Source organism: Chelonia mydas, chromosome 3 (genome assembly GCF_015237465.2).
Source record: "Chelonia mydas isolate rCheMyd1 chromosome 3, rCheMyd1.pri.v2, whole genome shotgun sequence".
NCBI lineage: Eukaryota > Metazoa > Chordata > Testudines > Cheloniidae > Chelonia > Chelonia mydas.
The window spans coordinates 140,876,709-140,891,196 of record NC_057851.1 but is presented as its reverse complement, the minus strand read 5'-3'; the positions used below and the strand labels follow the sequence as shown (position 1 = coordinate 140,891,196).

At 40.6% G+C, this 14,488-nt stretch overlaps 1 protein-coding gene across 2 annotated transcripts in view; it reads left to right on the top strand.

Annotated features, from left to right (window-relative positions):
• STRN (striatin) overlaps positions 1 to 14,488 on the top strand; it is a 107,616-nt gene that overhangs the window by 28,820 nt on the left and 64,308 nt on the right. For both annotated transcript variants that reach the window (XM_037895432.2, XM_037895431.2), the window contains exon 2: positions 3,386 to 3,489. In XM_037895432.2, coding sequence (XP_037751360.1) covers positions 3,386 to 3,489 — 104 coding nt within the window. The remainder of the gene's footprint in view (positions 1 to 3,385; positions 3,490 to 14,488) is intronic.

The window sequence follows — 14,488 nt, the reverse complement described above, 5'->3', positions numbered from 1 at the left end:
TTTGAGCTTCTTAACCCCTTACAGCTAAGGAGGAATTCTAGGCTACACTTAGCTGTATGGTTATGACACATCCTCAATGGGCATTTCATTGAATACCCTTAAAGCTTTACCAGTTAATTTCACAATCAGGGTAGGAACTCTCTTGGCATCTGGGATTTCATGCACTGCACACAGCCTTTCAAAGGTGGTCAGATATTCAGCAATATCATCTTCCTCATTGTATACAGGACATAAATGGTCCCAATTGTGGATTTTTGGAGCATTGGGAATCGGTGGGTTCTGGTTCTGCTTCTCTAGCAGGTCCAATTGGTATTTTCGCTTTTTCTTTCTCCTTTATCTCTAGTTCCAATATTCTCTGGTGCTCTCTCTCTTTTTCTGTAACCTGCAATCTAAAAAGCTCCAACTTCACAATACCTTCACTGCTTTCACTCATTTTCCTACTTTTCTGTCCCTATTTCCCTTTTCCGAATAAGCAAACGTAGCCTAGGGGTTTGCTTCTCCTCCCTTTACAGTCCCATAAACCTTTGAAAAGCATCTCTTTCAAAGTTCGTTGACTTTGCTTCTACAGACAGGACGACCTCATGCTGTTCTTCCCTTCCTGTCATCTTCCCATCCCCCTGCTGATGTCTATGTAAATTGGGCTTCCATTGTTTTTTGTCACATCTTGTTTAATTTCTTTGGAGAAAGGTAGATGGCAGTGATGTTTCCTCCTGCCTCAGAGGGAAACTGTTTCTCCCTGTTTGGTCACAGGCTTTAAAGCATAATATCATTAAATGTATATAATTTCCTCATATAGTATTAATAAATACATTTCACAATGACATTAATCACCAGTGTGTCATTAAAAAAGACCTCTCTATACACTTTGTATACAATATTGTATTATAAAAAAAACAGTTGATTCAATCATTTAATGCCTTAAGGTTCAGCCTCCCTTGTCTTGAGTGACCAGTAAACCTTTGAAGTGGATTCTTCTGAGGGTTATCTCTGTAAGGAAAGCTTATTTAAGCTGTGAGGAAGGCAATGTAGAGTGTGGTGGTGATGGAAGCTCCATGCTCGCTCTTCCCCCATTGGTGTTTGCTAAAATGCAAATTTTCTGTTTCTGCAATCTCCCCCCTTGTTTGCTGACTCTGTTTGTTGCTTATATGTAAAGTGAAGTAAACCTATATTCCTTTGTCTAAGACAGACTGTGCTTATGCATTGCTTGCCAAACACATTTTAAGAATATGATTCTAGCACATATTCATAACTTTTCGTACACATCCGGTGCATACATCATACAAGAATATTAATGATCAGTGAATGATTAGTTTTCCAATGATACCTTACATGTCACCTTTGCAGGTTATGACAACGGTGTATGAGGCGTGGTCAGTATGTCAGGCCCGATCAACTGCTGCCAGAGTAGAGCACCACAAATTGGTCTCTGTGTCAAAACCATGATGGGATTAATTTGGACGAAGAGTTTACCGATCTGTAGCCAAAACCCTTCATATTACAGAATATCAAGCCGCCATATTGCTTGATTCTTCTCCCTAAAAAAAATATGCCAGGAGCTTAAGCAGCTTATTCATGAGGATACAAATATGGCCTGACATTGGGTATGGACAGTCTAGGATGTGGGTGAAACAGTGATCAGCGCTAGTACCGTGGGGTGGATGCCTGTAAGTTTGCTTGGCTTCAAACATCTGAGTTCCATGAGTTGGTTTAGAAAGAGCTCAGGGACCTGTTTTGTACCAGAGAGAACTCTTTTGGTCACCAGTTGGCCTTGTTGCATGATTGGTCATGAACATCCTCTATTACAATTTTATACATAAAAGAGATTTTTAAAAGTAGTTAAGTGCTAATTTCCATTCAGAGTCAATGGGAGTTGGGCACCTAACTGCCATTAAAGAAGTGTCTTTAAATCTCCCACTTCCCCCCAAAATCCTTTTGTATTAGTTCAACTGACATTTTTTATAAACAATGTCTCTGAATAAACTTCAGTCTATTTTTTCCAACATTTTAATAAAGGTTCAGCCTTTTAAGTTTTCCTTTTCCTTTCATTAACTTTAAAGAAATCCCTTGACCTGCAATATAGATATCTACAAAATATCTAAGTTATTTACATACTACTTCAGTTATCGTTCAACTCAAGACATTCTCCCCCTACATGCTGTTTGTGTCTCTTTCTGCCTAAGCTTTTTTGAATGCTACTGATCTGTTCTTTATATTTGCTTGAATGCTTAGCCCTCAGACCAAATTTAATTGCTATGTGAGACCATTTAAAATTATTATATTTCTTTAACTCCTGTTTATTATTTTGACGTCTGTAATGAGGTCATGGTTTAAAGTGTTTGTCAGTGCAAACTATGAATAGTTTTATAACAGACTTATTATTAATAATTTACTGTACAAACACAGATCAAAAAGACTGTTCCTGCCCCAAGGAGCTTACAGTCTTAGTATAAGACAAGAGACGACAGATGGGGAAGTACAAGGAAACAGTGAGATAGTGTTTGTTAGCATGATACGCACTGGTCTCTGAATACTAGCAACTTAGTATTCTGATGCCTACAAAAGAAACTTAACAAAGGAGGTATTTTGAGGAGGGATTTGAAGATGGATAAGCCAATGATTTTGTGGATTTTCACAGAGAATACTTCAGCCAAAGTGCATGGTGCAGCATAGGAGAATGCACAAAGATGCTTGTTTGAAAATGGAACATGGGCAGTGGAGGCTGGCATCAGAAGGGGGAGCCAGTGGAGGAATTCAAAGAGAGAGTTGATATGGTCTAAATCAGGGATCTCAAACTCAAATCACCATCAGGGCCACATGAGGACTAGTACATTGGCCCAAGGGCCACATCACTGAAACCTTTTCATACAAAGATACAAAAGCCCACCCCCCCGCAGTTCTGCCCCCAGCCCTGCCCCGACTCCACTCCTTCCATGAGGACCTGCCCCTTCCTCGCCCCCATTCAAACCTCTTCCCCAAATCCACGCCCTGGCTCCACCACCTCCCCTGAGCGCACTGCATCCCCGCTCCTTCCTCCTGGAAAGTCCTAAGCGCTGCCAAACAGTTGTTTGGCAGCGGGAAGCACTGGGAGGTAGGCGGAGGAGTGGGGACGCGGTGCGCTGGGGAGAGGGACAGGGGGTGAGGGGAGCTTGGCTGCCGGTGGAGTTGGCGCCTAAGGTGGGCCACGGGAGACCCCTGGTCAAAATGATGGTTGTACCTGGTTTGCAGTAGCCAAACTGCTTTTAAACAGTGTTAAACGGAATCAGTTGTGAAATGATTCAGAATGGGTTGGGAGTGGATGGGACCCTTAATATATGTGTCATGCAAATGTATTAGGGAAACAATTTGCCTTTTTTTGAACTTTTCTAAGTAGAGTTTTCTTTTCCAGGCCCAGATTGCCTTTCTTCAAGGGGAAAGGAAGGGACAAGAAAATCTGAAGAAGGATCTAGTGCGGAGAATCAAAATGCTGGAATATGCTCTTAAACAGGAAAGGTACATCACTTTTAAGATACTAGAGAATTTTGTGTAAAAAGTCTCTTATAAAATTTTAAAAAACAAATATCATTGTGGCTCATCCAGATGAAAAAATATTTTGAATCTTGAATAGGTAATTATGAACATAAGAATTGTTATACTGAATAAGTCCATCTTATCCGGAATCCTGTCATCAGCAGTGGTCACTATTCAGATGCTTAAGAAAAAGGTTTTAAAAAAAACCCTGCATTACAGTTACAGGATAACATCTCTCAGGGCAAATTTCTTTCTAACTCCCAGAAGTTAGATATTGTTTTATATCCTGAAGCACAGATTTTTTTTCTCTTCCAAAGCTCTTGTGTTTGTTAATAACAAGAATTTTTATTTAGTTATCCACATAAATATCTATATTTTTAAATCTTGATAACTCTTCACCTCAACAATAATCTGTGGAACTTCTTGTCCCAGGCTAATTATGCACGGGGTGAAAAGGTACATACTTATATCAGTTTTGAGTTTTGCCACTTTTTGATTTTCATTTAATGTTCCTTGTATTATATGAGAAGGTAAATAAAAGTTCACAATCTACCTTTTCTATACCATTCATTGTTGTGTATGCTTTTCTCATGTCTTCTTTCAAAGGTAAACAGTCTTTCGATACTATCTTCATGTGAGTTTTTCCATGCCCCTAATTATCATGTCATCTCTGCTCCCCTCTTAATTTTGTTTGCTAATTTTTGAGATAAGGTGATAAGAACTGAACCTAGAATTCCAGGTTAGGGTGTACCTGTGATCTGTAAAATGGAGTAATAATACTTTTGGAGATAAGAGTATTTGTTTCCTTGGTGACTTATTGAGTCTGATATTAATAGTAATAATATTGTATACTATCTGGCCACTGAAGAATCCTAATCATTTTCAATAAAAAAGAATTAAACAGCTATAAATGTACAATCTTTTTAAAACAGTTTAAATCAGTATAAAGCCGTAAGTAAAATCATAAATGCAGTTGAGTTCATGTCACTAGACAAATGACTTTTGGCTAAACTGCATGGGGATAGGAAGAATTTGTAATTACCTTGAAAGTGTATTAACACTGAGTGTCAATGTGGACACTGAAAAATTCAGAAAAAGGCCCAAAGAAAGAATATTGCTGTGTAGTCATTTTAGCATGCTGCTATGGGTTAGTCCTATTCTGACTTCTTTCATTGTTGTCTAATTCATCAAGAAAGCAAAGGTGTGACCCAGGGGAAGGGACTTAGTGAGGTATCTTTTGATGAGATTCTTCCAGAAATTTAAACCAGTGCAAGCAGAGTGTGTTGATCTGTTTGCATTATGCTTCACGGCAAAGGATGTTGGGGACATGCCTTTCCCAGATCAATTCTTTTGAAACAATAAAAATTACTCACTGACATAGTGTGTGTCAAAAGGAGGTACTAGAAACATTGATGATTAAATAGAAACGAGTCAGCAGAACCTAGTTGAGTGGGGTTTTTTTTTTTTCCAGGAGTTGACAGAAAATTTGAATTAAGTGGCTAAGCTGTTAAAAGTATGAAATCTCATTAAAACCACCTATTGTAGTAGAAGACTGAAGGGTAGGAAATGCTATACGAATCATAATTTAAAAAGGTGCTGGAGGTGATATTCGTCATTTAAAGATAGAGGGTGAGATCTTCTTCAGGTCTGGGAAACGTACTCAGTGTCACAGCTAAATACAAGGAGGAACAGATTGTTTAGCATAAGTAGTTAACAAATTTCAAGGAACCATTGAAAGTGAACTGGCCAGTTAACACCTCTCCAGTCATGGGTGGGAAAAGGAGAGGGGAAAAAAGCTGAGGGTAGGGGAGGGCGAGTTAGTGGCATTCTGAGGCAGGTTAATGTCAGAATACCATCCTTGCCACTGTGGATGTTACCTCCTATACACCAACATCCCTCACAATGACGGCATCGCTGCCTGCCTCAAATATCTAAAAGACGATAGACAACATTCAGATACCCACCCTAAACACATAATCAAACTCATCCATTTCATCCTCACTATAACAGTTTTACATTCAACAACAAACACTTTGTCCAAACCATGGAAATAGCCATGGGTATTAGGATGCCTCCCCAATACGCCAATCTCTTCATGGGCCATTTTGAGTAAGAATTTCTGGACAAATACACCGCAAAACCAATGGTATACCTAAAATACATTGATATTTTCATTCTCTAGACAAATGATCTAAACTCGCACATAGGTTTTCACCACAACTACAACAACCTCCAGCCATCCATTAAACTCTCTCTAGAACGCTCCCACACTGACATCAACTTCTTGGACACCACGATCAGTTTCAGCAATGGAACCCTACAGACAACTACATACAAGAAACCCATGGATCACCACATCTACTTTCACATACCCAGTTTCCTCTAGCATTTGCAATGCTTGCCGTTGAATGGCTCAGCAGCTTCATCAGCACAATGAAGAGCCCTACGGCCATCATGAAACCTAGTCAGTTGACACTCATTGACAATATGTGCCACTGACTGACAGAGACACAGTGAGAAAGTGGGTCATTACGCAGCCCCCATGTGTAGAGGCTGGCTGCGCATATTCCTTGGACTCTGCTGAACAGGTTCTGAACTGGGCAAAGATGATGTGGCAGGTCAAATCCAGACAGTCGAATAATCGGATCAGTGACAAGGGAGCCATTCCAAATGTCTTTAGTTGACCGCTCATCGTGCCACAGGGTTGCTGCTGACAGATTCCGATCTGGCAGTTGAAACCACAATGGATGCTTCAATGTAAGTCATGCTCTGGAGTGACTGAAAATGTCCACGTCAAATGGGAGACCTGAATTGGTAAAAAGCTTCTCCACCAGTCTGGCTGTAGACTTTCCGCAACGAGTGTATAGAGGGGCTATGTTGCTCAGAACTGGTAGCAGTGAGATAGGAGTGGGGCTCAGGGTGCCTGTGATGATATGCATGGTCAAGTTCAATTCAACGTCAACCAATTTGGGGTGAGGCGAACAATACCACACAAGGCCACAGTATTCCGCTGAGGCATAGCACAGTACCAGAGCTGACGTGCTAAGTGTCTGTGCACCCAGTGTTGAACCAGCTAATTTGCTTATTGCTAGTCCTGATTTTGACAGCAGTCTTTTTTTAGATGGTTGTGGAAAGTCAAAGAGTGGTCCAGTGTAACACCAAGGTAGACTGGTTTTGTCTTGTGTGTCAGTGATCTTCCACTGAGGAAGATGTCCAACTCACATTTAGTGCTTGCATTATGAAGGTGGAAGACGATCAAAACTGTCTTAGTCACATTTGGTTGGAGGTACCAACTGCTACAGTAGGCTGCCATCTTGGCCAGGTCAACATTCAAGATGTTTTCCAATTCAGTGAAAGAGTACAACTGGGTACTGTAGCAGATGCAATCTGCTTAGATAAACTTGTGTAACTGAGTCAGTGATAGGTCATTTGTACAAATTGACTAGGGTGGGCACAAGCATGGAACCTTGGGGCAAGCTGTTGGATTGTCTTCTCCATACACTTGTTCTACCTCCCAAAAATGCCTGTCACGAAGAAGTTCAACAATGTCCACCACCCATGCTCCAAGAGCTCGTGATAGTTCTACCCGAAGATCAGTGTGCCATACTGTATCGTGGGCCGCTGTCAGGTCCAAGAAAACAGCTCCTGTCTTCGAGTTCTGTTGAAACCAGTTTTCTGTATATGTAGTGAGGGCTAGGACTTGGTCGCATGTCCTTTAACCCTTCCAGAAGCCAGTAACCATCCCAACAAACCTGTTATCTACATCCAGGCACTCAAATACCACAGAATATACTCCAAGGAGAAGGTCTGGGATATAAACCATAACACACTTAAACCCACTTTCATCAAACAAAGATGCTCCGCCAGAGAAGTAGATCACATCAAACCACCGAAATATCCCAAGAGAACCTGCTTCAATATGGAAAGAAGACTCTATCCAACAACATACCCCTAGTTATCACCTTTCGCCCCATACTGGAAGCCATATGTGGTATCATTAAACGATTACAACCCTTACTTGGTCGGGATCACATCCTGAAAGGAACTTTTCCTGAGCTGCTCTTCTGACCGTCAAACAACCCCCTCAGCCTGTCCAAGTTCATCATCAGAAGCAAGCTCCCCAAGGACCAGGACACACCAACTCAAAGAGGCACCAGACCCTGTCGGAACAACAGATGCAAAACCTGTAGATGTATCTGCATTGCTACAATGATCAATACTCCCCCTCTTCCCCCAAACACACCTTTCAAGATCCATGGGTTCTACACACATCTATCACAACATATGGTGTACCTCACTCAGTGCACTAAATGCCCCAATAACAACTATATGGTTGAAACCAGACAATCACTATGCTCTCAAATGAATTCACATAGAAAAATGATAAAGGACAAAAACAACATATCACCTGTGGGTGAACACTCTCCACAAAGTGATCACTCTATTTGACAGAGGTCCTCATCCTCAAAGAAAATATGCATAACACCTTTAAAAGACAAGCCTGGGAGTTTAAATTCATAACTTTGCTAGACACTAAAAATCATGGCCTGAATAAAGATACTGGATTTATTACAACAACTTATAACCCACTTACCCCCCCACCCCCAGCTTTTTTCCCTCTCCTTTTCCCCTTTGACTGGAGAGGTGTTAACTGGCCACTTCACCTTGAATGGTCCCTTGAGATGTGTTAACTACTTGCGCTAAACAATCTGATCCTTGAATTTAGCTTTGACACTCTGAGTACATTTCCCAGATTTGAAGAAATCTTGCGTGAGCTCAAAAGCTTATCTCTCTCACCAACAGAAGTTGGTCTAATGGAAGAGATTACCTCACCCATTTTGTGTCTCTAGGGTTATGTCTACACTAGAGACGTTAAAGCATATAACTGTACCAATGTAGCTGCGCCATTGTAAGATATCCCATGTAGCCGTTCTATGCCGATGGGAGAGCTCTCTCCCGTTGACATATCACCCGCAACGAGCAGCAGTAGCTATGTCGGTAGGAGAGCATCTCCTGCCAACATAATGCTGTCCACACCAGTGCTTCTGTCAGTCAGGGGTGTGTTTTTTCACATCCCTGAGTGATATAAGTTTTACCAACAAAAGTGCAAGTGTTAACGTAGCCTTAGAAATGTAGTAGGGGCATTTCATCCCTTATGCTTTAGGGCATAAGATGACCACTAATAGGTTAGGAAAAAACACCACTTGGCAGAGTGTTTTGTGTTTATCCCTTAATGAGTAGTCTTGCACCTTTCTCTGAAGTGTGTGATATTAGCCATTGTCAATCAGGATATCAAACTAGATGGTCAACTAGTCTGATCTGGTATGACAGTTCCTTTCTTCCTCTGTTTTTAAGCATTTTTAAAGCAAATTCAGTGTTTCTGAATGGCTTATGCTGACAGCTATTTATATCAATCTGATCTAAAACAACAATCTTCACTGGCTAGTTGTTCAAGAAACAATCTCATATTTGTTCTGGGAGGGTTTCTAAGCAGAAATTTTGTTTGGTACTTAGAGGCAGGGCAGCATACTGAGCACAAGAAGCCCTGCTGTGTTTCACAACAGTATTTTCCTAAATCAGCTCACAACCTGGGTTAACCAACATTCAGTGAAGAGTTTGTGTTGATTGTTCCCACTGAGCATCTGGGAGTCACAAAAAGGACAATCTGCAGGAGAGGAGCAGAACTTTTTCTCCTGACCAATTGTGATGAGGGCACGGGAAAGCAAGACTGGGGAGAGGAGGAGAAAAAAAGACCAGGTAATTAAGAGATAAAGGGAAGATTACTTCGATCCTGCCCTGCCCTCCAAATTTACCAAATCTTTATCAAGCAAATAACCATACCTATTAGTCATGAGCCAGTGTGTAAAATGCTGATCCTTAGTAGGGCCCATTGGCAGCATGTCATGACAAGTGGGAGCGGCACTGGTTTCTCAACAATATGCTGCCTTGAATTAAGCCTCTGTATACTGAGTATTCAGCATATTTTTTTCAGGCACTGAAAATGATTAACTTAATTTCTGATCAATGTCACTGTTCTATAATTAATGACTCTTGCATGATTTTATAGTGATTACTTATAGTGGAGTGTAAAAATTTTCCACTATGGAGCAGAGTGTTTTGGTTCTATTCCCTGGCAAAGAGATTTGGTCAACTTTAATAATAATGATTTCTATCAAGGATTCTTTAATACATTATATGTAAAAGACATTTAAAATGAAGAGGGTTGATCAATAATGAATTTGAACACTCTCCTACATTTGCTGTTTCAAAAGCAATTCTGCTGTAGTTTTGCTACCATCCAGCAGATTGCAGTGTAAGACTTTTGTTCACTCTTCAACGTTATTTTATTATTTTTTTGGTAGTAATGTTGCTCAGTTACCAGTTACTTGTTTAAATTGTTATCCCTGGATTTTCAGGAGCTAGCTAAAAACATACTAATCTATTTAAAGCATATGTCCAACAACTAATAATCCGTCTTTTACTCATTTCCCTTTCCAGAGTATTTTAACCAAACAACAGAACTCTTAGTCCACTTTTCTAGAAATACTTTTATGTTATTTTTTTAAAATGGTGTGTCTGGTCAGAGTAAGACTGGCGCCTTCTCCCCTGGCCAGGATATCTCCCAGTGCTGTTCCTGGCAGTCTGTCTTGTTTATGTCTATTGGTCTGGCGACTCCTCTTAATACTTCTGTGGATATTTGGCAGGCCCTCTCAGCACAGCTGGATTGGATGCTTCAGGTCTACACACTGAAATATTTCCAAGAAATAGTGGCATTTCTTGATTAGAAATCAAACTGGTTTCTTTCTATGAATTGGTCTGTGAGCAATGAAAGTCTTCAATCCTAGGGCATTTAAATTGAGAGTTTAAAAGTTAAAATTTTAACTAAGTTTCTTGTTCTCAGTTATTGAGATGTTGGGGCAGCCATATTGAATAGCAAATATGGATTACTTGCACAGCAGATTTGCAGTTCATGAAGAAGAAAAGAATGAAGCAGAGCAATGAATAAGCTAATGAAATGAGGAAGCAAAAGCAGTTGTAGTGATCTTTCTTATCTTAGGTTTCAGAGTAGCAGCCATGTTAGTCTGTATTCGCAAAAAGAAAAGGAGTACTTGTGGCACCTTAGAGACTAATCAATTTATTTGAGCATAAGCTTTCATGAGCTACAGCTCACTTCATCGAAAGCTTATGCTCAAATAAATGTGTTAGTCTCTAAGGTGCCCCAAGTACTTCTTTTCTTTTTCCTTATCTTAGTAACTAAGCAGGTCTATTTAGTAACATAGCTTTGCAGTCTAAAAATATCTTCCTTCCAAATGACTTTCAAAGCCGGTTGCAGTTGGAAAATAACTTTGATAACGTGATGTCTGTTCAAGCCAATTATTTTATATCATTTTACTTTTCAGTCTCTGCATACTGCTGTTCATACAAATTATTCTTTTCAGAAATTAATATAGATGTTAATAGTTCAATGATTTACATCTCATCTAAACCATCATTTTCATGTGAAGATAATGTACATCTTTAAGTTCAATTTCTTATCCTCCAAACTTTAGGGTTTCTTTTGACCAAATGTCATGATGATCATATAGGAAACCAAAATTTCTCCATTTATCTGCTGCACAAACACAAGTATAGTTAGCTGCAATGTATAATTCTCCAGGTATGTTAATATAGCTGACCTCTAATCTGGAGCAGCCAGTTTTAGTGTTAAAAATGTAGTTCAGTTGGAGCTAGTCAGAGCTGGACTACAAGGTGTAATTTTGAGGGAATTTAGTGAACAAATAACGGGAGGAAGTATTAAAATCCATTGGTGTAGAAGGAATGCTGGGAAATGTAAAAGACTAAAGTGCAACAAACTTTCGTCCCTCTGAAAATGGAAAATGCAGAGAAAACCAAGTGGTCATGGTGGATCAATAAGTATCTACTCAAACTTCTGGGATTGAAAAGAAACTCCACTGGGATTGAAGAAGAGGAGAGGAAACAAAACTAGATAGAATGAGTTTAACATGCAAGGAAAAAGGTGAGAGCCATGAAGAAAATGAATGAATTACCTTGATGTGAAAGGAATCAGAAGGGTTTTTAAAAGTATATTGGGGTGGGAGGAAGAACCTGCCCAAGTAAGTAGGTCCATTAATAAATGAAGATGTGAAAGTGAGAACAGGCGTTCACATGGCACTGTTGCAGCTGGAGTTGCAAGATATTTACGTGCCAGATGCGCTAAAGATTCATATGTCTCTTCATGCTTCATCCACCATTCCAGAGGACATGTGTCCAGGCTGATGACAGGTTCTTCTCGATAACAATCCAAAGCAGTACGGACTGACGCATGTTCATTTTCAGCATCTGAGTCAGGTGCCACCAGCAAAAGGTTGATTTTCTTTTTTGGTGGTTCCGGTTCCGTAGTTTCTGCATTGGAGTGTTGCTCTTTGAAGACTTCTGAAAGCATGCTCCACACCTCATCCCTCTCAGATTTTGGAAGGCACTTCAGATTCTTAAACCTTGGGTCGAGTGCTGTAGCTATTTTTAGAAATCTCACATTGGTACTGTGACGGGTTGGATCACAGAAACCCCCTTGGGACTGTTCACTGATGTGCTGAGACCACCTCTGAGCCCGTTTTCCCTGGCAGCTTAGGACTTCAGAACCCTGCCTGGTTTTGCCAGACACACTTGCCTGCTACAAACACAGACCCAGGTCTGAACCCTGTCCCTTAAAAGCTGCAGGCTAAACTGAAAACATCTTAAGAGGTGTTCCTGTCTCCAGCACTCGGATGCCCAGCTCCCAATCCCAAATAAATCCATTTTACCCTATATAAAGCTTATACAGGGTAAACTCATAAGTTGTTCGCCCTGTATAATACTGATAGAGAGATATGCACAGCTGTTTTGCCCTCCCCCAGGTATTAATACATACTCTGGATTAACTAATAAGTAAAAAGTGATTTTATTAAATACAAACAGTAGGATTTAAGTGGTTCCAAGTAATAACAGACAGAACAAAGTGAATTACCAAGCAAAATTAAAAACAAAACATGCAAGTCTAAGCTTAATACAGTAAGAAAGTGATTACAGATGAAATCTCACCCTCAGAGATGTTCCAATAAGCTTCTTTTACAGACTAGCCTCCTTCTAGTCTGAGTCCAGCAATCACTCACAACCCTGTGGTTACTGTCCTTTGTTCCAGTTTCTTTCAGGTATCCTTTGGGGGAGGAGAGGCTATCTCCTAAGCCAGCTGAAGACCAATGGAGGGGCTTCCCAGGGGCTTAAATAGACTTTCTCTTGTGGGTGGAGACCCCTTCCTCTCTCCTATGCAGAATCCAGCTGCGAGATGGAGTTTTGGAGTCACATGGGCAAGTCACATGTCCATTCATGACTCGGTTCCTTATAAGCCATGTTCCCAGGAAAGCTCAGATGTGGATTGGTTTCTCATAGTTCATTGTTGGCTTAAGTGTTTCTTAATTGGGCACTTACTGAGAGTAGTCTTTTCTCAGTAAGCTGACCAACTGCTTCACTGAGGCTACTTAAAATTAAACAAGTACATAGCCAATATTCATAACTTCGAATACAAAAATGATACTTGCATACAAATAGGATGAATATATCCAGTAGATCATAACCTTTGCAGAGATATATTACATGGCATATCTAGCATAAAACATATTCCAGTTATGTCATATATACATTCATAAGCATATTTCCATAAAGCATTATGGGGTGGAACATCACAGGTACCTTCTTTGTATTTTCTCAAATCTTCAATGAAAGTGTTCTTAAAATGAACAACTGAGTCATCATACGAGACTACTATAACATGAAATATATGGCAGAATGTGGGTAAAACAGAGCAAGAGACATACAATTCTCCCGCAAGAAGTTCAGTTACAAATTTAATTAACACATTATTTTTTTAATGAGCATCATCAACATGGACGCATGTCCTCTGGAATGGCAGCTGAAGCATGAAGGGGCATACGAATGTTTAGCATATCTAACATGTAAATACCTTGTAATGCTGGCTACAAAAGTGCCATGTGAACACCTGTTCTCACTTTCTGGTGACATTGTAAATAAGAAGTGGGCAACATTATCTCCTGTAAATGTAAACAAACTTGTTTGTCTTAGCGATTGGCTGAACAAGAAGTAGGACTGAGTGGACTTGTAGGCTCTAAAGTTTTACATTGTTTTGTTTTTGAGTGCATAGAATCATAGCATATTAGGGTTGGAAGAGACCTCAGGAGATCAACTAGTCCAATCCCCTGCTCAAAGCAGAACCAACACCAAGTAAATCATCCCAGCCAGGGCTTTGTCAAGCCGGGACTTAAAAACCTCTAAGGAAGGAGATTCCACCACCTCCCTAGGTAACCCATTCCAGTGCTTCACCACCCTCCTAGTGAAATAGTGTTTCCTAATATCCAACCTAGACCTCCCCCGCTGCAACTTGAGACCATTGCTTCTTTTTCTGTCGTCTGCCACCACTGAGAACAGCCTAGCTCCAGCCTCTTTGGAACCCCCCTTCAGGTAGTTGAAGGCTGCTATTAAATCCCCCCTCACTGTACTCTTCTGCAGACTAAATAACCCCAATTCCCTCAACCTCTCCTTGTAAGTCATGTACCCCAGCCCCCTAATCATTTTCGTTGCCCTCCACTGGACTTTCTCCAATTTGTCCACATCCCTTCTGTACTGGGGGGGAGACCAAAACTGGATGCAATACTCCAGGTGTGGCCTCACCAGTGCCGAATAGAGGGGAATAATCACTTCACTCGATCTGCTGGCAGTGCTCCTAGTAATACAGCCCAATATGCCATTGGCCTTCTTGACAACAAGGGCACGCTGCTGACTCATATCCAGCTTCTTGTCCCCTGTAATCCACAGGTCCTTTTTCGCAGAACTGCTGCTTAGCCAGTCGGTCCCCAGCCTGTAGCCGTGCATGGGATTCTTCCTTCCTAAGTGCAGGACTCTGCACTTGTCCTTGCTCAACCTCATCAGA